This window comes from Mustela putorius, unplaced genomic scaffold (assembly GCF_011764305.1).
Source record: "Mustela putorius furo isolate JIRA1106 unplaced genomic scaffold, ASM1176430v1.1 tig00003859_pilon_pilon_pilon, whole genome shotgun sequence".
NCBI classification, from domain to species: Eukaryota; Metazoa; Chordata; class Mammalia; order Carnivora; family Mustelidae; genus Mustela; species Mustela putorius.
The window spans coordinates 10040368-10068126 of NW_025422011.1; the positions used below are offsets into that span (position 1 = coordinate 10040368).

General features: G+C 41.8%; 1 protein-coding gene across 4 annotated transcripts in view; it reads right to left on the reverse strand.

The window, feature by feature from the left end:
• TRIM44 (tripartite motif containing 44) overlaps window positions 1-21286 on the reverse strand; it is a 110073-nt gene extending 88787 nt beyond the window's left edge. For 2 of the 4 annotated variants that reach the window (XR_006602250.1, XR_006602249.1), the window contains exon 1: window positions 20003-21286. Coding sequence is in view for 2 of the 4 variants with exons in the window: in XM_004755989.2 (XP_004756046.1) it covers window positions 20003-20671 (669 nt within the window). In the remaining 2 variants the exon portion in view is untranslated. The remainder of the gene's footprint in view (window positions 1-20002) is intronic. The other 2 variants (XM_004755989.2, XM_004755991.2) reach the window with 2 other exon arrangements.
• Between the last annotated feature and the right edge of the window lie 6473 nt (window positions 21287-27759).

Here is a 27759-nt window from a genome sequence, read left to right on the forward strand (position 1 = left end):
TTATGAGATGATCAGACAATAAAGCCTGTCTGGTGATATCATTTCTGTAACCTGCTTCTCATTGGCTGAACAAGCAGGTCACTTGTCTCTGGAAAGCTCTCTTCCCCCACACCCCAGCTGCCAGCGCCCATTTTAAGCTCTTCAGCAAGAGCCCTGATATATTATGACTTCCCCCCTGGCTCTAGAGAACAGAAAGGAATGCACCAAAACTGTGCCTTAAAACATTCAGAAAAGAAACAGAACAACGAAGGCATCCCTCAGAAGCAGACAGCACGTTTGCAGGCAGATGTGCCTTGTGTGGAGAGATAAGGGAAACCTTAGCCTTCTTTTATAAAAATACAGTGTGTCAGCAGAATCCTCCCTCCTTTTCACCAAACATCAGCAGCACTGCCTACCCAGGGGAGAGACAGAAGATGATGCACTGATATTCTCCCTTCAGGAAATTCACCCATTCCAACCCATACCCCTGCTTTGAGAATTATTCTCAGAGATTAACTCTGGTGAGTCAGCTATACTCAGTGTCTAAAATGGGTGGTGAAGAAAACATTCTCAGTGTTTTCTGTTTTGTTTTTGTTTTTGTTTTACTCGTCAAATAAGTAGATGGTCAGAAAAGAGAGGCTTCCCTGGGCAGACCTGCCTCCAATAGCTGCAGGGCTGGAGAAAAAGTAGTAAGTGGAAGACCCTGGCCCCAGAAGATTCACCTCCTTTCTTTCCCCCACACACTTTCTGCACCTCAAGAAGCCTTGTATACAGATGTCACGCTAGTACACCTCAGCTGTGGGTGTACTAAGTAGTCACCCTTGGCCACACCCAGGACCTAGTAATGCACACATCAGGGGGAGAGGCTAATGGCTTGATCCATCTTTGGGAAGACAGACTCAGAAAAAGGCTCTGCAGGCCTCGAAAGCAGGTTCAAGACATTTTGTCTGGTAATTCCTGGGTCCTGGGTACTTGGAGAGTAGTCCAGAAGGGGACGGGCACGGCCCTCTACAGGAAGGGCCCTCTAGAGCATGCAGCATAGGGCAGGGGCGCAGGGTTATCTAGGTCTAAGGTGGTCTCTGAGTTTGAGTGTCCCCAGAGCAAAGGGTGGTTATTATGTTTTAGTGAATTATCTGTCTGAAAAGGCAGTCATCGGCCAAAAGGTAATAACCAGGGTCAGAAATTACACTCTCATACTTCCCTACTGTGGTGGAAGAGAACAATTGCCTCTGAAACCTGTGTTCTAGTTGAGAGGTGGACCATGACAGTAACAAAGGGCGGCTAATTCTAACCTTATAGACATTTGGTTCCATAAATGTTCAGGTTCTACTGTGCCAGCCCTCGCCGGTAGCACTATGGGTAGTGAACTCCGAGAGTCTCCTGATAGCGCTCTTCTCCACCTCCATCCCACCCCATACCTTCCAAGAACACAGGAGTTCAATGTAAACATATCTTGTTTACACACCTCTTTCCTGCCCTGAAAGAGTGTAGAATAAAAAGAAACAAGTGTTATGTTGTGACACCCACCTCTCAGAGTCTGATTAATCTGTGAAGATGTAGCATGCTTTACAAAAGCCAACTCCTAGGGATGAGTTGTAACAAAGCCAAAGAAAGGACAAAATGCCTTACACTTGATTTTATTCTTTATTCTCCAAAGCACTTTTATATGCTCTTTCACTGGCATTTCAGGATAAACCTAAAAACTTAGGGTATTCACACCTTACAGCTGAGAAAATGGCTCATGGAAATCAAATGAGGAACCTACAAATCACAGGACTCATACACACTAGCAATTCGCAATTACACAGTAACTAAGAGGAGGTGTGTTCTCATTTTACACTGGTCAACAATGGCTCTGTGGAAGTCAAATGATTCCCGGCCAAATCACAAAGCAAGTCAGTCAGGATCAAAACCAGGATCAGAACTATCCAAATGAAAAAGATTTACAATACATACAACAGAAGAGGCTGGTGTCAACAACACATAAGGAAATACAGAAAGGAATTCTTATAAATAAGAAAAAGTCAAATAAGGGGCGCCTGGGTGGCTCAGTGGGTTAAGCGCTGCCTTTGCCTCAGGTCATGATCTCAAGGTCCTGGGATCAAGTCCCGCCTCGGGCTCTCTGCTCAGCAGGGAGCCTGCTTCCTCCTCTCTCTCTCTGACTGCCTCTCTGCCTACTTGTGGATCTCTCTCTGTCAAAATAAATAAATAAATAATCTTTAAAAAAAAAAAAAAAGAAGAAAAAGAAAAAGTCAAGTAAGCCCAAAAGAAATCCGAACATAACAGAAATGCAGAATGGCTAAGATACATATTAAAAGATGTAAAAAAATGCTCAAACTTACTAACAATTAAGATATTTCTTAATCATCTTGAAAAAAAGTTCTGATCGGATATCAACTGATGAAGGGCTTTGGAGAAACTAGGGACCTCCATATGTTGCTGATACAAAATGATGGAGCTACTTTTGAAATCACATGCCTGGCCAGTCCATTTCTCTCTTTATCCCCTAAAGAAAACCCAGCTCCTGTGTCAAGGAGGCACGCACAGAAATATTCATGGTAGCACTGTCTGCAGTACTGAAAAAACTGGAAACATTCTAAACATCCATTAACAGTGGATGGCTAAGTAAACTCTGGAATTAGCAAAGTGTGGAATATAATCTAGCAAATAAAAAGAATGAAGCAGATCTGTTTTGTGCCTGTATACAAGGCAAGACATAATGATTTTTTTAAAACTTGCAAAAGGATACCTACTACAAATATAATTAGAAAAAAAAAAAAAGCAGAACTGTTACTCTCCATGGATGCTATATACGTATGTAAAAGACCTGAAAGAAATGATTGGAGGGGCACACCTGGGTGACTCAGTGGGTTAAGCCTCTGCCTTCAGCTCAGGTCATGATCTCAGGGTCCTGGTATAGAGCCCCACATCAGGCTCTCTGCTCAGCAGGGAGCCTGCTTCCCCCTCTCTGCCTGCCTCTCTGCCTACTTGCGATCTCTCTCTCCGTCAAATAAATAAATAAAGTCTTTGGGGAAAAAAAGAGAAAAAGAAATGATTGGAGGGACTGGTATTGCAGAGTAATAGGAAGGGTCTTGGACTTGGCTAAAGGTGGTCCTACTGTCTAAGATTTAGAACACACAAAGGTGGGAGTGAGCAAGGGAGGACAGACCTACAGCTTCTACAGTGCCTCTCTACGTGAGTTTGCTTAAATAAATACTGGGGCACTGTTCCCTTTACACTGCAAACATATGAACCAGCAGGTACAAGAGAGAGTTCTTTACCTGGTGTTTATGTACAGATTTCAGGGAGTTTAAAACCCCTAAAACTGTATACAAAATTTAGAATGTACATGCACTTTTCTTAGGAAAGAGACATTACTTTTCCTCTGAGTACCAAAACAGTTTAACTTTCTATGTTAAGACAACTGCATCCAGAGAAAAAACACCCAGGCTCTACTCCTACTTCCGCCTCTATCTATGTGAGCCTGGAAAAAGTCATTTTGTATCTTTGGATTTCTATTTCTCAATCTGTGAAGAAAGAAAATGGACCAAATCAGAATCTACAGATTTGTAGCCTGCAGCCTACAGAACTTTTTTTTCCCCCTGGACTTATAGAGTGTTATCCCACACAGCATACTGGGAATTTTAAATAAGTTGCCAGCATTTAAAAATCAGGAGATATGACCTAACAGAAAAGATTTCCAGCTTCTTTTGAAAATCTGAAAGATCGGACTATACTGGGCTCCCATTCCCAATGGCAGCTACCTACTTTACAGCAGGCGTGCTCTCTCCAGTTTGCCAGGGTTACCGGGTTTGCTTCTTGCATTTCCACTACCTTTCACTCCCTGCAGGCATCTGAAGTTGCTATCCCTGGAAGTAACACTCTGAAGGTTTTATACCTTTAAGGGTTCTTGTATTTGAACTCCAAAAACCTGGGATGTCTCTCTTCAAAGGGGTTGAGTCCACCTCATAAACATATGTCCATCCATTTACCCCCAAAACAAAAAAGTAGTACAGTTCATTTTAATGTAAACGTCCTTTGAAAATGTGTGAGGAATGGAAACAAAGGTGGAATATGGTAGGTGAAAGCGGCATCCGAACAGGAAGTGTCTCTTGACTTTTGTCTCCTGACAAGAAGTATCTCTGTAGGTTTATGGGAGTTAGTCTAATCTAATGCCAATAACCAGCTGGGCACCAAAAGAACAGTAATTTGTCCATAGAACTGTAAATGTTAATCACTTAAACATCCTAAACTGGCTCCTAAATATTGAATTCTGTATTATAAAAAATCAGAAGATGCTGCATTCAGAAAGAATACTGGCTGGCTGTTTTGGTGTTTTTCCTATTCCACTGGCCTTGTGTTGATAACATGCTTTTAAAAAAAACAACACAACTTCTTTACAAAACAGGCTTTTTGGGGGGAAACAGTGGAAAAGGCCCAAAAGATAGAATATACAAGTCCTCCTAAGGAATCAAATCAGAAAGCTAAGGCCTTGTCAAAAGAAAACGAAACTGAATTTCTTTATCACCATGTCATATAAAAATTCTTTACCAATATTTTTTTTTGGTACTTGTTTTTCCAGCTCCAAGTCCATTCCTATGTCAGGCAACTACCTTTATACAGTTGCTCAGATCCGAAATCATTTTTGGTTCTGAGAAACCCATCACCAAGTCTTTCTCAAGCTAATTCAAAAACACATGCCACCTCCAACTACTCTTCATCATTCATCACCGGTACTACTCCCCAGGCCAAGCAACAGCACTATTCTCGTTCTTGCTACCCTACCATCCACCTCCACACAGAATTTCACCAGAGTGAAATTCTAAGAATGTAAGTCACATCCCTCCCTCCCTTGCTTAAATAGTCTGTGGCTACTGAGAATAAAATCCAAAATCCTCATCACAACCTACTAGGTAATCTGACCTCAACTACTAATGCCTCATCTCCACCCTTACTAAGTTATCCTCCAGCCATCCTTTTTATCTCCCAGCAGCTCGCTTCATCTCAGACCCTCTTCACAGGTCATTCCTTCCATTTGGGCCACTATGCCCCCAGAGCTTCCCATCACTGGCTTTAACTCTACCCACGTCACTCAAACAACTCCTCCTCACAGTCTTAAACAGCTCCCCACTCCTTCCCCCATCCCAGTCATCCTCCTCCTTCCCCTAGTTTGTTATTCCTAGTATTTATCTTATCATCATTTGAACTATAATTTACTGTTGAACTTCCTTATGTCTGTTTTGCTTATACGATATAAGCTCTAAGAAAACAGGAATTTAGAATTACTCATTGGTAAATTCCCTACTGCTCCAAATACTCTACCTGATGGAATGACTGAATCAAAAAAAAAAATCATCATGCTACTAACTTCGAATACTATATAAAAATATCGTAATACTCTACCTCAAAGAACTATGGTAAAAATTGGATGAGGTAACATGTAGGAAGCTTATAGTACAGAACCTGGCACATACTAAGTTCTCAGTAAGTTTTAGTTATCATTGTTGTTGTTATTATTAATTGAATAACAACATATTGGGGCACTACTAAGTACCAAGTACTGAGCTAGAGAAGGGATGAACAGAGAAAAATGACTAAACAGTCTGTTATTAATCAAAATACTTTGTAAAATATCTAGGAAGAAAATTTCAGGTAGAAAAGAAACAGTTTTAGAATATTCAGAAAGTATCTATTAAATACTTTCATATGGGGCGCCTGGGTGGCTCATTGGGTTAAGCCACTGCCTTCAGCTCAGGTCATGATCTCAGGGTCCTGGGATCGAGTCCCGCATCGGGCTCTCTGCTTGATGGGGAGCCTGCTTCCCCGTCTACTTGTGATTTCTCTCTGTCAAATAAATAAATAAAATCTTTAATAAATAAATAAATAAATACATACATCATACTTTCATATGGAAGGTAAACATCAGAAGACTGTTAGTACAACTTTAAAGTTTAGATAAAAGTGGGAATAATTTAAATGGGGGAGTAGAGTCAACATGGGGGTGGAAAGAACATGTACTTTGGCATCGACCTGGGATTAAACTCTAGTCCTCCTACTTACTAGCTAGGTGACCTACCAAAAAACTCAACCTCTTTGAGCATCAGTTTCCTCATCCGTAAAATGAGAATCATAGTAACAAAGTGTATTATGGGAGTTGTACTGAGGTCAATGGAAACAATGAGTGAAAAGCACCTGAACTAAAACCACTCAATAACTATTTTTACTATACTCTCATCACTGTAAAGAGCCTCAAAATCCAACAGCAGACAGAGTTTCTAGATTGTCTTAGTTTTATAACCTCAGCTGAAGACCAGTATTTTCATACTTCATGCACGTGAAGTCAGAGTTTACCACTCAATACAGGTTACACCAGCATTCATACTGACCCAAAGGACAGAGAGAACAACAGAGGGGTGTCTATAATCTCTCTCCCCATGACTACCTACTGGAAAGAAAATGGAGGCTATTTCCTAACCAGAAAATAAAGAGCGTATTGCCCCTGCCTCCCCTCTGCTTCTATAAAAATTTCCCACAGTTCAGAATGTAAAACAGAATTTAAAGAGGACAACCGGCAAGACTTGTGAACCTAAAATTAGACCTACCAGCTGTGTTTTGGTTAGCTAGTGCATAAGGCACCAGCAGGACACTGAAACATACAGGAGCCTCTTCTCAAAGACAACTTTTTCACCAGCCTATCTACCCACCAGAATAAAGCAGGCAGAAGGAGCAGAAGGAGAGGGGGCTGAACACTTTTCACCCAAAGAAACTTGGTGTCCAGAACTTCTACTGCTGCCAGACTAACTGGTTTGGAAATGAACTCAGAATAGAACCTTAGATGGCTTTATAATGGTACTAAGAATGAGCCACCAACAGCTGAGGGCTTATTATCTTCCAGGCACTATGCTAAGCTCCTTACATGTATGATCTTTGTTCCTCACTATAACCCGACAAGGAGAAGCAATCATTATGCCAATGTTACGGGTGAAGAAACCAAGACTCTGAGTGAATTACCCAACATGACACAGCTAATAAGTACTCAAATTCATAGTTTGCAAAGCCAACTAATTCAAGACTGCTTGGTCCTTTATATTCATTCTCCCATTTTCCCTTAGCAACAGACACCAGCTCTTAGCTGGACGTAGTGTAGCCTGGAGAAAAGACTGTTTCCTAGTCTCCCTTTCAACTAAATAAGGCCACAGGACTGACTCTAGCCAATGAAACATAAGCAGCAACATATGCAACTTCTGGGGGGTTTCCTTAAAACAGAAGGGTGTGCCCTTCTCCACTTTCCTATGCCTACTATCCTGGAACTTGGACGTGCTGGCTCAACTCCAGCAGTCAACTTGGTCCATGTCAAGTGCTACACCTTAAGGGTAGCAGAGTGGATCTAGAAAGAGCCTAGATTCCTAATAACGTCACATTTTCTCCACACCAGCCTTAAACTGCTTATATACAGACTTCATTTACAGAGAGAAATGAATATTTTGTTTGAGTTGCTATTATTTTGGATTTTTCCAAATTAATTCCTTGTATTAGATGCAGGTGAACTAACGTAAATATTGAAACACTAAATGATTACGCAATACTGTCTCTTTCAGTTCATCAATACCCTGGGACTAGATGACATATTTCATTTCATATATTCACCAAATATTCCATGTACATCTACTACTCAACAGGCACTGTGCTAGGTACTGGGAACATAAATTACAGTAGTGACCCCAGAAGAGTTTATAACCCATGTTGGACATGGAAAGAAGTAACATCGATAGAGTATACTGTAACTAATGCTACAGTGAATGTGTATAGGCTGTTGCTATGGGAACACAGGAGGGCTATCTAACAGTCTAGTTTCTATTTACCTAGTAAAATCCTACCCATCTGGTCCACCTTGAATACCATTCCTGCCACAAAATCTTTCCTGATTCCATGTTTTCACCCGAAATTAATTTCTCTTTTCTTTGAGCACCGCATAGCTTGATGTTTTTACTGCTCCTCTATTTACATACAAATAAGTGCTTGAAAAGACTATCTTTCCTATTAGACTATAAGCTTCCTGATGTCAAAAGCTTTTCTTTATTCTCCATATTCATCACACAGCTCATGACAAATGCTCAAAAATTATTCAGATAAATAAGATTAACTTAAACTACCAGTTTTGAACGTTAACCATATAGCTTGTAACATTAAAATGAATATTTTCTCTAACACTCTATTGAAATTAAAAGCAGATTACACTGCTACCTGATCAAAAACTAACTAAACACATCCGAAGTGAGTTTAATATATAATTAATGTTCAACAAGAATATGGTTATCTGGCCTAGGGTATGGATTGAGGCTTTAGCATATTTGAAGGATTTTTTTTTAATTCTTCATTCATTTTGGGACATCTGTAAAGGACATCAATATTAATATTTTTTTTGATGCCATGTTGGCTTGATCCCTATGACAGTGATACACATACAACCAAAACCAAAAATAAAATACACATACAAAGGATTTAAGTCCCCCGGGGCCAGAGTTCTGTGTTTCCTATCGCATTCTCCTCTCTACCCCACATATCAGGACCAAAGCTTTTGTTCCACCCATTCCTTGTATATCTTCTGTCCTCTCTTCAGAGAGTGCATGAGCACCTGTGCTCCTACCTGCCACACAAGAGCAGACTGTGGCTCTGGATAGTAAAAGAACCAACTGGGACAGGAATATGAAACTGAGCTGGTCATCTCAGACTGAACTGTAAGTTCAAGCAGAAGACACACTGAGCACTGAAACAGATTCACCTCTGGCTTCCCATCTTGGGTCAGATGCAAGGGAGGAGAAAAGGTACACCAATGAATAGACAGGGCAACTTCTGTATTGTGCGCTGTAGTCAAGAAAAGCTGGTGCCACAGGCACACGGTCCTTTATTTGCAGAGGGGTTTAAGAATAGTAAGACTACTCATCAGCAACCTTACCCTGAAAAGCAATAATCTAGTAATATATAAACCCATTAACCCATTCTGTTTTGATCAAGAGGTCGGGAAGAGAAAAAGGTGGCACTGGATTCTTGGGGGAGAGAGAAGGAAAAGCTTGAACCTTTTCTCAGGAGTCAGCTGTTAAGACTCCTGGCTAAGCTCTGCCACTTTCCAACTATGACCCTGGGAAAGTTATGTGATCTCCCTATGCCTCAGTTTCCTTCCTCCTTAAAATAGAAATAATAATAAAATGTACCTCAGGGCACCTTGGTGCACAGCTGGTTAAGTGTCTGACTCTTGGTTTCAGCTCAAGTCATGATGGAAAAACTAAGCCCTGCATTGGCTCTGTACTCAGTGCGGAATCTGCTTGACATTCTCTCTCCCTCTCCCTCTTGCCCCTCCAGCTCGTGCTCACATGCGTGCTTTCTCTTTGTCACATAAATAAATCTTTAAATAAAAATAAATAATGGGTCTCTAGGATTGTTAAGAGGATCAAATTAATACTACGATAAAGAGCTTAGAACAGTGCCTACCCATAGGTAATATATAATAAGTGCGAGCTATTAATCTGTTCCGGCTCCCAGACACCAACCGTGATAGTGATCTTGATAGCCTGCACCCTTAACTCTGTGGTCTTCCTCCCACAAACCACTAGCTCTAGTCTAATCATGAGATGAACACAAGACAAATCTCAATAAAAGGACCTTCTACAAAATACCTGATAAATCCCAGAGATTTTGATTTAACGGGCAGGGATGGGGCCAGTCACAGGTATTTTCTGCAGAATTACCCCTCACAGATTATTCATAAATGTGATACCAAGGTGAGAAACACACCGTTTACTTTGCTGACCTCACCTCCTACTTCTCTTTCACTCCCCCCTACTTCATAATGACCTTTTTGTTACCCCTCCAATACCCAGAGTTCACCTCCACCTTAGAACCTTTGCATTCACGGGGCGCCTGGGTGGCTCAGTGGGTTAAGCCTCTGCCTTCGGCTCAGGTCATGATCTCAGGGTCCTGGATCAAGCCCCGCATTGGGCTCTCTGCTCAATGGGGAGCCTGCTTCCACACCCTCCCCACATGCCTCTCTGCCTACTTGTGATCTCTGTCTGTCAAATAAATAAATACAATCTTTAAAAAAAACAAACTTCTCATTCACTATTCTTTCTGCCTTAACCACTCTTCTCTCAGAATTTTTTTTATTTTTACTTTTATTTTAATTAATTTATTAATTTAATTTATTTAATTTTTTATTTTTTTAAATTTATTTATTTTTTTTTATTTATGTATATATTTGACACAGAGAGAGAGAGAGTGACGGGGGAGAGAGTGCACATGAGCCGGGGCAGAGGGAGAGGGAGAAGCAGGCTCCACGCTGAGCAAGGAGCCCAATGAGGGACTCGATCCCAGGACCCTGGGATCATGGCCTGAGCCAAAGGCAGCTGCTTAACTGACTGAGCCACCCAAGTGTCTCTCCCACAATTTTTCTTAAGTTTTAGATTACAAGGTATAACTTTAATAATGAAGATTGTACAGAGTCTATACTTGAACAGGGCACAATGAAACAGCTTTTCTCCTGTGTTTAATCTTGCAGAAGCCCTCCAGGCCCTCCCCCCAAGCTCATACTCCCTCCACAGGGTAGTACTGTCACCTGTGCTAACAGAACATTACAATTCCTAGAATTGTGTTATTCTTCTCACTTTAAGAGCTAACTATCTTTTTATGAAAAGTTGCAAGAACCAAAGCAATCGTCTCTGCTACGAAACACTGAACTTTGCGTAAGCAGTACTCAACAGCAAAGCAAAAGAAGTTTTCCTAGATCTTTGCTAGATCTCATGAATTCAGGTCTCTGCCCAAAATCATATGCTCAGAGATGCTTTCCATGACTACCTCATCAAAATGTAGTCTGCTATGCCACTGCCCTGCCACTCACTCCCTCACTACTATGACTTGCTGATTTCATAGGACACACTACCATCCCAAATTACCTCTCTTTTTCCCCAGCTAGAGGGTGAATTCCGTGAAAGTTAAGGCCCTCTCTGTCCTCTTCACTGTATTAACTTCAAGACTTATCAAGCTTAAGGAAGTACCTTTTGAAGGGTGGACTCACATGAGCAATCCCAGAACTGCAGTCCTCTCTCATAAATCTTTCACAGAACCATACGGGGCTGCTTCAACTGACAGGAAGCCATTCCCTTTACCTTAGTCTTAGTTTGTCTTATTCTAAACAAATAAATAAGACACAGAAACATTCTGTGGCCAGTGCTTCATGGTTTTATTAGAAGATAACCCAATCCTTCAGACAATTAAAAATAATATAAATAACCACATTTTGGCAGACCTTCAACCTTCTGCCCCCCTACCAGAGTTGCTTCTTACGAGCGGACTAAACAGCCAGTCATGGACCATTACAGGATGCGGCACTGACATACCTAGAGCCACAGCTGTTCGGAGCATATGCCTGGATCCTTCTAACCACCCTGCTACTAGTGCTCCCTCACTAGCTCTTCTCTGCAGTTGTTCCCTATGCCCTTAACCAAACATTCTTCTCCCCAAATAACCATCTTAAAGGCACACTCGAGGCCAAAGGGTGTGGCTTCAAACCCTTCAGACCTATCCATAATAGAGCCATGTTAAGAGCTCCACAGATGCTCACAAGCATTTGCTGGGAACTCTGCCGACCACTTGTCCCTTAGCCATTTTATAACTCTGCCTTTCCTTCCGTGATTCTATAGTGCATGAGACAAATACTTTTCAAATCACAGGACATACCCATTAATGTGCAATATAATCAGTTTAGTGAGAGAATCTAGAAGTTTTTAACAGAATAGAACAAAAACAGAAAACATATCTCATAAGACAGTGTTCCATTTGAGTTCTTTAAAAGTGTGTGTGTGGGGGCGCCTGGGTGGCTCAGTAGGTTAAAGCCTCTGCATTCAGCTCAGGTCATGGTCTCAGGGTTCTGGGATCGAGCCCCACATCAGGCTCTCTGGCTGCTCGATGGGGAGCCTGCTTCCTCCTCTCTCTCTGCCTATCTCCTCTGCCTACTTGTAATCTGTCTGTAAAATAAATAAATAAAAATCTTTAAAAGTGTGTGTGTGTATAAACAAAGCTACAATGTAAAATATACCTCTTTCTTTGTAGATTAAGTTCAATTTTTTTAAAACTACTAGAGTTCTGATAACATCTAATTGCACTTTTATTGTTCAACAAAAATGACTCATTAAGTAGCTATGACTGCAAACCCCCTTGACAATATAAGAATTTTCTTATGAATAAATCCATAAGCCAGATCAAGTTCCTTTGTCAGACCCAATGACCCATTTTCAGAGCCAGAAATTATGGTAAGAGAAACCTGCATATCTGAATGGGAGGTTATATAACTCAAAGAGAGGTCATAATTTGGGCTGTATAACTCTATTTCTATGATAAAGCTGGAACACATGTTAGTTCAAATCTGGATCCACAAAATCCTTGGAGACAGAATCCTCTCGAGCAAAGAATAAATAAATACAGCACAGGAGGAGAGGCAGGACTTTAAAAGTCATTCTGGGGTGCCTGGGTGGCTCAGATGGTTAGGTGTCTGCCTCCGGCTCAGGTCACAATCCCAGGGTCCTGAAATCAAGCCCTGCAACAGGCTCCCTGCTCAGCAGGGAGTCCACTTCTCCCTCTCTCTCTCCCCACTGCCAGCCCTGCTTGTGCTCTCTCACTCTCTGTCAAATAAATAAATAAAATCTTAAAAAAATAAAGTAAAAGTCACTCCAAGGATTAAGTGTTAATTTTGTCCTTTCAAAGTGCTCACCATGGTTCTTTTGGCCCAGCCGTCAGGTGCCTCTTTCCATACAGTCACCTTGGTTCTCTGTCCATTCTGAAGTTTGCTTTACTCTAAGTAAATCTGGCAACAGTTTGGCCTTCCTCCACCAATACCAGCCATTCACAACCCAGTTAGGCATAAAGTTATCTAAACATGTATGTTTAGGGGCACCTGGGTGGCTTAGTGGGTTAAGCCTCTGCCTTCAACTCAGGTCACAATCACAGGGTCCTGGGATCGAGGCTCGCATCCTCCTCCTCCTCCTCGGGCTCTCTACTCAGCGGGGAGCCCGCTTCCCCCTCTCTCTCTGCCTGCCTCTCTGCCTACTTGTGATCTCTGTCAAAAGGATAAATAAAATCTTTTTTAAAAAAGTATGTTTAACCAGACTCCTCATATTAGTAATAAAAACAGCAGCTAACTTACATTGTAACTGAGAACTTAGAATGTGTTAAGCGTTGTTCAAGTGCCTTATCACAAACTAAACCATTTTATCCACATGAAAATCCTGTTTCATTTCATAACTTCATACCCATTTCAGATATATGGGAATAAGGCCAAACTGTTATATAGTTTGCTCAATGTCAAAAAGCAAGTGGCAGAGCTAGGATACTTTCTGTCACTTTCTAACCCTGCACTATTTCATTTTTTTTTTCTTTTTAACACTTGTACATGTTTATTTGCTAATTTATTTTTCTCTATTTCCTTCTAGTACAATGTAAGCTCCAATAGAACTAGGGACTTTTTCCATTCTGCTCACTCTCATATCCCAAGTGCTAGAAGCTCCCATGCCCTTGGCCAATACTCCATACATACTTGCTCAATGAATGCAACGTAACAAAGACCCTGGTCCCTCACCATCATCATGCCGCGCTCCTAATATTCCAGGAGCCTTACTCTCTTCCAATAAGCAAATGTACACTGGCCTCAAAACATTTGAAACCAGAATGAACTGAAATTAATTAAAGCTGCAACCAAGCTCTGATCAAGCACCAATCATTATTGGATCAAAATAATCAGCCTCTCATCCTAGCTGCCTAATAGAATACGCGGCATACCCTTTCTGAGGGGGGAAAAAACAAAATAGTACTCTAGTGTCTACAGTTCTTTTAAACACAATGTGTAGTATTGGATGAAAAATTATGAGACATGAAAAGAATCATGAAAATGTAACATAAAGCCAAACCCCAAAAGATTCAAAGAAATAGAGCTTTAAAAAATAACCAAATAACCATTCTAGAGTTAAAAAATACAGTATCATAAATTAAGAATAAAACGAATAATGTACAATGAAGTTATTTGTAGCTGTAAAAAAAATAGATAAATAAATAAGTAGATATATCTATGGAGTGATTTCCAAGACACACTGCTAAGTAAAAAAAGCAAAGCAAAAAAGAGAATTTGTATCACCCCAAACCCCATTAATTTCAGTTTCACCATGAGGAAAACATCAGACAAATCCAAACTAAGAGACATTCTACACAACACCAGACTAGCACTCCTCCAAACTATCAAGGTCATCAAAGGCAAAAAAAAAAAAAAAAAAAAAAAAAAATTAATGTGACCACAGGATCCTGGTACAGAAGTTATTAGAGGAAGATCTGGTGAAATTCTAATAATATCCATAGTTTAGTTACCAATACTGTTTCAATGTTGACACAGTAAGAGTACAGGAGGTGCATCTGGGTGGCTCAGTTGGCTGAGCAGCTACCCTCAGCTCAGGTCATGATCTCAGGGTCCTGAGATCGAGTGCCACGTGGGGCGATTGTTCAGTGGGGAGATGGCTTCTCCCTCTCTCTCGTTTGTGCTTGCTCTCTCTTTCGATATAGATAAATATTTTAAAAAAGAAGACGAGTACATGAAGCAGCTCTTGATCTGAGGACATTACTGATCTGCATTAAACTGTGCTGTGCATTTCACAGGGAGTGCACAGTGAGGTGGAAGGGGAGAAGGTCAGAGAATGCAAAGCAGATGGCATGCTCAGAATAAGACTTTTTTTTTTCATTTGTTTTTTAAATAATGTCTATACCCAATGTAGGACTCAAACTCACAACCTTAAGATCAAGAGTCAGATGCTGACCAGGGGCCCTCAGAATAAGACATTTAAAAGAGACCCTTTCCACAGAGACTTAGGATGCTCTCACCCCTACCAGGGTAAAATCCTAGAGTAAAGACAAACGAAACTTGCCGCTATCTCACCCTCTGAAGGGGACTGTGGGAGTGTTGCCTTAGAGCTGAACAGTAGGAGGTGGGGAGCTGCAAGGTTGGATGAAAATGAAATCTTTTTTTTTTTTTTTTAGGTTTTATTTATTTATTTGACAGAGAGAGACACAGCGGGAGAGGGAACACAAGCAGGGGGAGTGGAAGAGGGAGAAGCAGGTATCTGGTGGAGCAGGGAGCCTGATGCGGGGCTGGATCCCAGGACCCTGGGATCATGACCTGAGCGAATGAGCACCCAAACACCCTGAAAATGAAATCTTTAAGAAGTTGTAAACTTGGGCAGGTACCTCCTGAAAATCTGATCCGTGAAATCTCAAACAATTCATTTAGTTTAAAGGGGGTTCCAAACAATTTGTACTCTTAGGCCTTAGCATAAGCAAACTCAATCCTCTTTCGAAGAATACAGCTTCATGCCAAGGCTTGGGAAATCCCCACAAATAATTTTTCAAAGGTAATGAAGAGCTGTGCAAACATAATACAAAAGGAAATGAAGAAACATGAAAAATACCATCAAAAACAACAGCAGATGGGGCGCCTGGGTGGCTCAGTTGGTTAAGCAGCTGCCTTCGGCTCAGGTCATGATCCCAGCATCCTGGGATCGAGTCCCACATCGGGCTCCTTGCTCAGCAGGGAGCCTGCTTCTCCCTCTGCCTCTGCCTGCCATTCTGTTTGCCTGTGCTCGCTCTCTCCCCCTCTCTCTCTGATAAATAAATAAAATCTTTAAAAAAAAAAAAAAAAAACAGCAGAGGGGCGCCTGGGTAGCTCAGTGGGTTAAGTCTCTGCCTTGGGCTCAGGTCGTGATCTCAGGGTCCTGGGATGCATCCTGGGATCAAGCCCCGCATCGGGCTCTCTGCTCAGCAGGGAGTCTGCTTCTCCCTCTCTCTCTCTCTGCCTGCCTCTCTGCCTACTTATGATCTCTCTCTGTCAAGTAAATAAAATCTTTAAAAAAAACCAAACAAACAGCAGAGGAGACCTACAAAGTCTTCATATACTGGAATTATCAAAGACAGATTATGACCAACAGGCTTACTGTTCTTACGAGAATAAAGAGGATAGCTACAGTACAAAAAAGAAAGACAGTAAGACAAGACGGTTGTATTATGTATCATACTAATACATTTAAAAAGTTAAACATGAAAAGTTAAAAATGGACAAACTTCTGGGAAAATGTAACTTATCAAAACTGACCTAAGGAAAAACAGACAACTTGGATAGACCTACAACCATTAAAGAAACTGAATTCATCATCAAAAATACCATAGGAAACAAAGTAACAAAATTATCTCTCTTTCTCTTTTCAAATCCAGACAACATACCAATCAATCTTATACAAACACTTCCAGAGCATTAAAAGAGAGAAACTATGTGAGAAGCAATACACTGTGCCTCATACTACAAAGCCAACATAACCCTGATAGCAAAATCTCATACAGGCAGTACAGAAAAAAAAAAGTTACAAGCTAATTTCTCCCATAAATAAAAATGAAAAAAATCCTAAATTATTAATAAACCAAATTTTAAAACATGAAGATACTTCACCATGACCAAGTTGCCTTTATCCCAGAAATGAAAACTGCTTTAATTATAAAATACAGTAATGCAAAGGGACGGAAATAAGACCCTTCACATACCCACCCCATGTTCTTGTATACAAAAACAAGAAGAAACATTTGAAAGATGAGCAAAAAAGTAATAAAAGTGGTTACTAATAGTTGTTGGGGACAAAACCAGGTACAAAAGACAAAGGTGAACTACAGACTTCTGAGACATGGGAACATACTGAAAAAAAAATCAACATAATTCACCACATTAACCTAGTAAAAGAGTAAAATCAAATGAACACCCCCAATAAATGCAGGAAAATCACCTGACAAAATTCAGTAGCCACTCAAAATTAAGAAAAACTCCGAAGCTAAGATTAAAGGGAATTTTCCTAACCCGATGAAATATATCTGTGAAAAAAAGCAAACCACTATCACACTTAAGTGTGAAATGTTGTAAATTATTCATCAATTAAAACAAAGTCAGAATACCCACTCACTTCTTCTATTCAACATTATACTAGAGGTCCTATCTAAAGTAGGGCAAGAAAAAAACATATATAAGGATTGGAAAGAACAGAAACTGTCCCTCTCTGCAGATAATATGATCATGTATATAGAATGAATCTACACATTAGAATATTTATGAGAATTTAGCAGACATCTTAACACAAAAATCAATACATAAAAGTTAATCATTTTCCTATATACAGAAAATAAAAGTTTTCCTATATTAGAAAACAAAAGTTTTTAATTTCTTTTACAATACTATAAAATTTTAAGTATCCAGGAATAAATTTCAAAATGATGTACAAGTTCCTACAGAAAAAAGAAATGACAAAACTTTATCATGAGGCAATTTAGACCTAAATATATGAGAAGACTTTATCTTGGAATGGTATTAATTCTCTACATATTGGTTTATAAATTCAAGGCAATACAAAAAACATTCTGTAGGCTTTCTTAATACAAATTTATAGTATGCTCCTAAGAAATGTAAAAGGCCAAGACTGGCTGAGACACTCTTCTAAAAGAACAAAATAGAAGGACTTGCTCTACCAGATATTAAGACATGTTACAAAGCTATGGTAACCAAGAAACATGTTTTTCACACAGAGATACACTAACAGATCAGTGGTACAGAACAGAAGACCCAAGAAACACATTCGCAGGCATATGGACATGTGCACAGCAGATCCATGTAGAAAAGACAAGCTTTTCAATAAATGCTGCTAGGGCAATTGGCTACCTGTAAGGGGAAAAAATGAAATTGAGCCCCTATTTCCAATATGGGAAAATCAATACTAAGTGGAACAAGACAGAAAAATCACCAACAATAAAGACAATTATTGATAAATTCTACTATATTAACATGAAGAGCTTCTAGTCAAGGCACAATTAAACACACACACACACACACACACACACACACACTAGAAGATATTTGCAACTCACAGAAACAACAAAGAAGTCAGAATATACTTCAATAAGTCAATGAGAAAGACGAACCATCTAAGAGAAAAATGAACAAAAAACCCTGAATGGGGAAAAAAAAAAACCCTGAATGAAGCACTTCACAAAAGGTGAGATTCAAAAGATACACAAAGTCCTGAGTAACCAGAGGGATATAAATTTAAACCAGAAGAAGATATACATATACAAAAAATTGACAAAAATTTTTAATTCTCAGGGCGCCTGGGTGGCTCAGTGGGTTAAAGCCTCTGCCTTCAGCTCAGGTCATGATCCCAGGGTCCTAGGATTGAGCCCACATCTGGCTCTCTGCTCGGCAGGGAGCCTGCTTCCCCCTCTCTCTGCCTGCCTCTCTGCCTACTTGGGATCTCTATCTGTCAAATAAATAAACTCTTTAAAAAAATGTTAAAAAAAATTTTTTTTTTCAATTCTCCAATAGCAAGTGGTGGTGATGAAACAGAATAAGAGGAACTCTCATACACTCTTCATGGCAATGCAAACTGGTACAACCACTTTGGAAAACAGTTGGCAAAATCTGGTGCTATTTAAGATATGCACAGTCTGTGACCCAACAATCTCACTCCTAGGTTTACATTTCATTTAAAGGTATGAAGATGTTCACCAGGAGAAAAGAACAAGAATGCCTATACATATTGTTTATAATAGGGAGGAACCTCAGAATCTGGAAATGGAATACTCATCACTGACAGAATAGGTCACTTGTGCCATAATCATAAAATAGAACTCTATACAAAACTGAAAATCAACAAACCACAGCTACTCACTGGATGAATCTCACAAACACAATGCTGAAAAAAATGAAGCAAAGCCCACAAGAACGCACAATATGACATCAACTGTGTCAAGCTCAAGGAAGTTTAGGAATGCATACACATGCGATAAAAGTATAAAGCTAAGTAAGGAAATATCACCACAGAAGCCCAGAAAATGGTTTCCTATGGGGAAGGGAAATGGTTATGATTGGAAAGAGCAGAGGTCTTTAATATTGACACTAATATTTTATGTCTTAATCTGGGTAGAGAGTACATCAGAATTTGCTTTATAATTTTTTGTTAGACTGTGCATATGATTTTATACGCTCTGTGTATTTTACCACTAAAAAAAATGCAATCTCCTGTGTTGGGATTGTTAACAAACTATTTATTATCCCAGTGCCAGTAATTGCAAGGTTGCTTAGGGAAACAAAAGTCCTCATACTATGACAACATTCACCAATAAACTGGTCACTCTGCTCCAACTTTCCTCCCTGGTTAACTCCAGCAATTTCTCTCACTGACTACAAACATCCACACCATAAACAAAAGGCAAATCATTTGCAAATTTGTTCGCCCAAAAAATATTTATTAATGTCTACGACTTTCCAAACACTGTTCTAGGAGATCAGCAAGGTCCAAGAGAGACAAAGGTCCTGCCCTCCCGCCAAAAATGGAGGACACAGGAACACCCATTCCCACTCTGAGTTTGTCTCCAACCTCTCATCCTCCTTTCCAAACAGTCATCACACATGGAGAACCTAAAAGAAACCGGGGACACATATGACCTTAATATGGAAACCACCACCTCTTCACTTCAAAGGAACCGTCTGCTTGGTTTCATCTGGCTGAAGCCCAGTTTCCCATATTCTCAAGGAGGCAAAGAGACTGCCTTACCGGGGTCCAGGCACTAGTCTCAACAACGGTGATGCTGTGGGAATTGGCTTATGGGGTCAACACTCCCAAAGAATGCTTTAACTGGGATCCAGGGACCAGAGGCTGGCAATTTTCCAGAAATCGTACACGAGGCTTCGTGTGTACATATATTACCCTCAAGTCAGAGTGCAGAACTTGCAACTGATTCTCAAAGGAGTTCAACCCGAAAGAGGGTAAGTAAGCCCTGCCTCAATTACGTTGACTAAACTCGCTTTTTAAGGTCATGGTGAAGGCAAATGTGGCCACGAGGAGGCCACGTGAGCTGAAACCCAGGTGTCCTGACCTCTAGGTCCATGCTCTGAATGCCCAATACTTACTCTTAGTTCTTCGAAGGCTTCGTCGAGGGTGGAGAGCTGGTGGCCCTGGTGAGTCCCAATGACGGGGCACAGGACACAGATGAGCTGCTTATCTTCCTGGCAATAGGTGCTCAAATCGAGCCCATGGTCCGGACACTTCCTCTTGGCCACTCTCTCCGCTTCCATCTCTATTTCTGGGTCAAACTCACTTTCTGCCTCCGTTTCTCCCTCCGCCTCGGATTCTCCTTCCTGGTTGTCTTCCTCTGCTTCGCTCTCTTGCTCGTCCTCCATCTCCTCCTCACTGTCCTCTTCACTCTCCTCCTCGCTCTCCTCCTCACTCTCCTCCTCCGTCTCGCTCTCTTCTTCCGATTCACTGTCTTCCTCGGACTCGCTCTCCTCCCCCACCTCGCTCTCTAGATCCCGCTCATTCTCCACCTTGGCCCCGGCTTCTTCCTTCGCGTCGCCCTGCCCCGGGGCCCCGGCGGTCCAGGCCTGGGCTGCGCCGTGGACATACGGGGTCAGGTGGTGGCTGGGGAACTTCTGCCCGTGCGCCTCGGCGTGGCGGCGGCAGTAGCAGAAGGCGCACTCTCGGCACACTTGCTCGGCCCCCGGGGCCTCGTCGGGTTCGCACTCGTCACACGTGCCGTCGTGCGGCAGCTCCTCGAAGGCCGCGCCCCCTCCCGAGGCCATGTGGCTGCGGTGACGCGGCCCAGGCCGCTGGGCCTCGGAGCTCGGCGCCGGGGCTCCGCGCGGCTTCCTCCCGACCTCCGCGCCGCCCGGGTCCCGTCCCGGGCACTGGCCGCGCCGGGTCTCGGGGCAGGCTTGGGGCCGCGGCGCCGCTGCCGCCGGCGCTCCCGCCAGACCCCGCCGGGCCGAGGAGCGAGAGGCCTTCCCGCCGGCTCGGCCGCTCAGCGCCCGCTGCGCTTCCTCCGCCGGCGCGGGCACTTCCGGCGCGGCGGCCCCGCGCCCCCGTCGGCCCCCGCGCCGCGCGCCGCCTTGCTTCGTGCTGGCCCCGGCGAGATCGCCGCGCCGCTGGCCCCGCCGCCACGGTTCCGCTTTCCCTTTCCGTGCCGGCGGCCTCCTTTCACTTCCTGAGTCACTTAAAGTGGCAAGGGTCCTTTTCCGCGTTCCCCGGCCGGGGGAGGGGGTGGCGGGGAAGGGGACGCTCGGCCGCCGCGGAAGGAGGGGGAGGTGGAGGAAGGTCTCCCGCTCGCTCCCGAGGCGGGAGTCGGGCTCCGCCTCCCAGGGCCCGGGAGGTGTCCACCTGACTGCTCAAGGCTGCTAGGCAGGTGTACGCGTGCATGTCAGTCTCTGTCCCGACAGTCCGTCGCCGCCCGTCCCAGCCCCCACCGCCAGGTCTTCTGCAAGGTGCCGGGACTGGCTGTTGTGTTTTGTTTTGTTTTGTTTTCACCCGACTGTACCCGATCCCTGGGATTTTCAGACGGCCCCGGGAAGGGTTGTGTTTGTTCTCCCAGGCTCAGGGAATTTCAGAGTCAGGCTCTGCAAACAGACGTTTTCGATCCAAAGCAATACTACACTTTGTCTGTTTGCGAAGTCTATTTGCGTTCCTGCTTCTTAGGGGCTTGGAATCTCGAGCGTGGCAACCTCTATGGCTTTTTCTGAGAGCTTGCCTTGGGTTCCTCTGAGATGTCAGGGGAAGTAGGTGGCGAGAGAGGATTTGTCCAGTGAGACTTCCAACGTGCATTCATTTTCCTTTATGTAAGGAGACCACCTAGATCCAGACTGGGTTCCAAGAGAAATGAAAAGCACTGTTATTTATTAACCAACCACTGAAGCGCCAAGAATCAGGCCAGATCTTTTTGTGGCGTTTTAAAAGCTGCTTTTGGAAGATCCTCTCTTGAAGGCTCCCAAATCCTGGTACCACAATTTAATTGGCTTTGTGACCATGGAGACATTAATTGATCATTCTGTTCTCCACTTCTTAAAAAAAAATAGGTAAAATGGAAATAATGGTATTATCTACCTGATGGGGCTCCTTTGTGAATGAAATGTAAAGGTGCCTGTCTTCTGGAAGTATTCACTAGATTTTAACTACTGTTATTAGCACAAATTATATGTAGTGCATATAATGACCCGTTGAAAGAATTTTTAAACACTTTTTAAAAAATGTGTTCATATTTTTTTTTAAGCTTTTTATTTATTTGACAGAGAGAGACCACAAGTAGGCAGAGAAGCAAGCAGAGAGAGAAAGGGGGGTGGGGAAGCAGGCTCCGTGGCCAGCAGAGAGCCCAAGACAGGACTCGATCCCAGGAACCCGAGATCATGACCTGAGCTGAAGGCAGAGGCTTAACCCGCTGAGCCACCCACACAGCCCCAAGTAATCTCTACACTCGGAGTTGGGCTCAGACTCACCACCCTGAGATAAGAGTTGCAGGCTTCATCTCTGAGTCAGCCAGGTGACCCATAACATATTTTTAACACATTTTTGTTAGGCTGGCATTTTTCGCTGGCTGCTGGTAGTACAAACAAACCCTACATCCACCCCATATCTTTTTTTTTTTTCTTTTTTAAGGAGCTTTTGTTTTGTATTTAGGAGAGGAAAAGGGCATTTTGAACTAGTCTAGGTTGAGGCTGAGGTGTGGTTGAGCAGAATGGAGGGTGTTTGCTTTCCATTGACTTCCCTTAGGTAATTTTGAGCTAGAATTTCCATATGATTTTCGCAAAAATGCCAGGGCGTGGGGTGGGGTAGAAATCATTTAAAATAATTTTCAACGTCTCCACATGTAAAATGTATGCTTAATCCATGTGCAGCTTTTGTCAAAGATTTATATTTTTGAAATCTTTTGTTTTTTTAAACCTCAGAACAATTCTATAGAATACTGGGCTGTTGGGGTGGGGGGCGGAATCAGAAGGTTTGTTTTGTTCTGATTCCATATACATTTCTATTTTCTCCCGTTCATTTCTTTGGAAATTAATTCTATGTCTGCATTTGAAACAGGGACTGATGCACCATTTGGAAAAAAAAAATTCAACAAATGTCAACTCAAATATCAACATTAATATACCTAGTGAATAGTGTTTCTTGCTTGGTTATTTCCACCACCCTGAGCTTAAAAGGAAATGACAGCCTATGCAAACATAATGTTATCACATTTAGAAAATATTTTTTCAATGAAAACTTTTTTAATGTCTTACAAGAACATATTTGTGTCCAGGCTGTTTGGTAGGGAGGGATGGATATCTTTTTTTTGGTCATATTGTTGTTGTTGTTGTTTGTTCTTAATTTTATCTGACAGAAAGTGAAAAGATTCTACTATGCTGTTCAGTATCGAACACTTCACAGTCTTTTTTTTGAACCGTCTATGGTAAGAGGGTCTTAGAAGTTGATGGAACTGTTAAAAAGGGACTTCATAAAATTCTGGCAATGAGGTGTAGCAGACTCAGGGAGACAGACCTTCTGTACTGCTCTGCACAGAAATCAGAATGGGTTGATTTCCCCCATGAATCTTTGGTAGCATTCAGAGATAGAAACTTTGTTATATAACCTATAATTGCATAGAAAATTGCCTCAAAAAGTAACAGCTTGAAACAATAAATATTAATTATCTCTCATCATTTCTGTGAGCCAGGAATATGGGAGTGGCTTAGCTAGGTGGTCTAACTCCTAATCTTTTAAGAGATTTTAGTGAAGACGTTACCTGGGGCTATAGTCATTTAAAAACTCAACTAGAGGGCGCCTGGGTGGCTCAGTGGGTTAGGCCGCTGCCTTCGGCTCAGGTCATGATCTCAGGGTCCTGGGATCGAGTCCCGCATCGGGCTCTCTGCTCAGCAGGGAGCCTGCTTCCCTCTCTCTCTCTCTGCCTGCCTCTCCATCTACTTGTGATTTCTCTCTGTCAAATAAATAAATAAAATCTTTAAAAAAAAAAAATAAATAAAAATAAAAATAAAAACTCAACTAGAAAAGTAAGATTTGCTTTCAAGATGGCTTACATGGCTATTGGCGGGAAGGCCGACCCCTTTCTACTGGGCTGCTTGAGCATCCTCATGACACGGCAGCTGAATTCTTGCAAAGCTAGTGATGATCCAAGAGAGGGCAAGATAGAAGATGCAATGTCTTTTATGCTCTAAGCTCAGAAGTCACACATCATCAGTTCCGACATAGTCTATCTGTTACAGAGATCAGCCCTATTCATCATGGGAGGATACCACACAAGGGCATGAATGTCAAGAGTGGGAATCTTTGGAGCCATCTTTGATGCTGACTACCATAGTCTGCCCTTTGGCCTCTAATGATTCACATCTCTCTTATAGGCAATCTATGTCTACTTCCTCCCAAGAGCCCCTAAAATCTCAACCCATTACATCATCAGCTCAAAGTCCAAAATTTTATTATTTAAATCAGTTACAGCTGGGGATGAAGCTTCTTGTGTAGCTGTCTTAAATGCAGTTCCTAAAGTATAGGTCCTCTTCATCTGTATAATTAAGTTCCTGCATCCAACTTACAATGTGGGGCAGGCTTAGGTTAACTAGTACAGACACTCCTGTTCAAAAAGGAGAAAAGATAGGAGACACAAAAGAGTCATTGGTCTGTAGCAAGCCTGAGATCCATTTGGAAATAGGTTAGAAATTCCTTGATTAGGGCTCAGTCCTACCCATGCCAGGGAACGGTTCTCCACGGCTTTTGACTTTACTCTTTGGGCTCTTGATTCCACTCTCTGAATCATCCTCCCTTTTTCTGTCTTCCATGTTTGCAGCTATGTAGTTTATTAGTCTACTTCCTACCAGTAGAATTTAGGAGGTTAAAAGGTCCCTTTAGGTTTCGTACTGACTCTGTCCCCTTCAGTCCACACTGGCAGTGCTTCTCTCAGTATATCTTTTCAAATATTGTGAGTCTTCTATGAAGGTAATTGAGGCACCACTCCATTCTTCAGAAGCCATACCCACAGGTCTCTCTGGATAAGCCCTTCTCTACTTTTAAAAGTCCCTCTGCAGAAGCTGCTTAGACACTACACCCATCAGCTTCTTTGAATCCCTGTTGTTTGACTGATTCTCTGAATTACTGCTGTAGATCTTTTTGAGGTCCGAACAAAGGGTTTTATAGCTACACCCTCAGCTTCGTCATTTGACAGTGTGCTCCCTGAAGGATCCTAGAGTTTATTTTTGACTGGAAACCATTTCTTCATTTTAGCGTTATTTCTCATCTAGAGAAAATGAGAATTTTCAAGTCTAGCAAGTTCTGGATTTTTCTTCTCGGGATTTTTTTTTCTTTCTTCTCAGATTTTTCTGTAATAGGGAAGAAGACATTGGTCAGCACCTTCAACACTCTACCTGGAAATCCACTTAGTTAGAACATGCAATTCATTCGACACATTTTTCTACCTTACACATTCCTACAGGTGACAGTGTTGCTAAACTTCCTGCCATGACATTATGGAGACCATTTTCCTCCTGTTTTCAATATTTCCCTTATTTTCCCTACTCCTTCATCTATAGCTTTCTCAAAAGCCATCAGGTTGTGCTCACAATTTCTTCAAGACTCTTCAGGCTTTTGCTAACACTATCCCCCAAGTCCTTCCAGCCTCTCTCCCTACCCAGTTCCAAAACCACTCCAACATTTTAAGTTTCCATTACAGAAGCACCTCACTCTTCATAATAAAATATATATTCATTGTAAACTTGTATATAATAAGTTACCCCAGAATTTTGAATCATCTTGGGGGCTGTCTTACTGACATTGGTGCTATCTTCTCATTATGGTTAGCAAGAGCTGGAAGGCATCTCAAAGATACTCCTCACTACTCCTGTAGAGAACAAGGCAGCTTGCATTTGACACTGGCCAGTGAGTATGTGTGAAACTTTTAGATATAAATGTTGTATTCCTTAAAAAAAAAGAGAGAGAGAGAGAGAGTCTGTTAATTTATGTGGGTGATAGCTCTTCAATTATTAGACATTTAAACTCTATACAGATGAAGAAACCTATGTGCAGAGAGGCAAAGAAACTTGTTAAATGTTACCCAGCCCAAAGATGGCCTCGTTGGGACTCAAACTCAGATCCTTCTATCTGTTCCAAAGAGATGAACTGGGTTTAGAAGATTCATAACATAGTACATTAAATTTCAGAAAAAAAATCTAGAAGTTGAAAGAGAACAGTGTGGAATTTCCAAGTTCACTGCTTCAGGGAAGGCATTTGCAGTCCCTCAACTGGTCCCATTCTTACATAATTAGACTGTCACTTTAGTGACTGGTTTTAATTCCACCCCAACCCCCACCCCAAGCCCTGAGATCACTTCAATCTCATCTCATGCTGATCATATTAGCCAACATCTTATCCTATTAACGTCAGTGCATTGAAATATCATATCCCCTAGCCAATCCCAGCCCGGCTGAAACATAAACAAGAAAGCTTCTAAAGCTGGGCCTCTTTCTGTTCCTCAAAAGCCCACTGAAGCTGAATGTTGAAATGATGCCTTGGCCCAACACTCTTCTGGAGACTTTCATTTCATCCAGTTCTGACAAGTGAATGTCAGAACTTCTTTTTTTTTATTATTATTAAGATTTTATTTATTTATTTGACAGACAGAGATCACAAGTAGGCAGAGACACAGGCAGAGAGAGAGGAGGAAGCAGGCTCCCTGCTGAGCAGAGAGCCTAGTGTGGACCTCCATCCTAGGACCCTGGGATCATTAGCTGAGCCGAAGGCAGAGGCTTTAACCCACTGAGCCACCCAGGCACCTCGAATGGTTCACTTCTTGTTAATATTATAATGCCCTCAACATTCCACCCCTCAAAAAAAAAAAAAAAAAGTATGTGTAAGGGCAATCCCAGATTATATCTGATGGAGCTATTTAAAATAGTATTAGTATTAGTATTAGTATTTTACTTGCTTAATACATAGAACACATTTAGTATTTTACTTGCTTAATAGCGTTAAACAACTCCTATAGCCACAACAAATAACAAAAATACCTCATTTTCATAATCACCATTTCATTCAGCCCCAGAATTCAAGATTCCGTCCGGTATTTGTTTCAATTTTCTTTAGATACTTCCTACAAAGTCTTTGATAGTGGACGCCCCATTCTAACATGTGGGAAGAGAGAGTTACTTGAAAGAATGCCCAGTCATAAGAAACAAAACAAAACAATTTTTTTAAAGGTATACATAGGAAGTATGCTGCTTAAAGCAATAACAAGTGAAAACTAAAAACCAAACCAAAACAAAACAAAAACAGAACATCCAGTCAGTGAGTTAATCTCTGACTTCCTCCCCGGTCTTCAAGCCAGCTCCCTAATCCCCGGGTGATGGCTAATTCTTTTCTTGGCAAAATCATGTTTTCTAACTTCTCTCCTTGGAAATGTTTTCGTAGGGGTGGTCTTGGCTTTTACATGAGTGGGCTTCAGGGAGGGAGGGCAAACACTTCATGATCTGTAAGAGCAGTACTCTTTGGGAATGAGAAAAGTCCTGAAATTGGCCTTGCATTTACTCCAGTTGGAAAAGCAGTCACCTATGGACAGGAACTAATGAAGGGCTTTGTGTTTCAGCAGTTAGTGCAATACCCTTGTAAATCAGGGATTATGAGGGGAAATCTCCCCGAGGCTTGTTCTCTCCATTTATATATTTATTTTGGAACTCAGGTGCAGACGGACTAGTTAATCACGCTACACAGGTGCGCGGCCTGTGTAGGACCTTCAGTCTGTGCAAGAGAGCTTTCTTACTTCATTTCACTTTGTTTTAACTTTATTTTATTTTCCCTTTATCTTCCATTCCCTCAACTTCTTCTAACAGAAATTCTCTCTGACATGTTCGGTTAACATCCC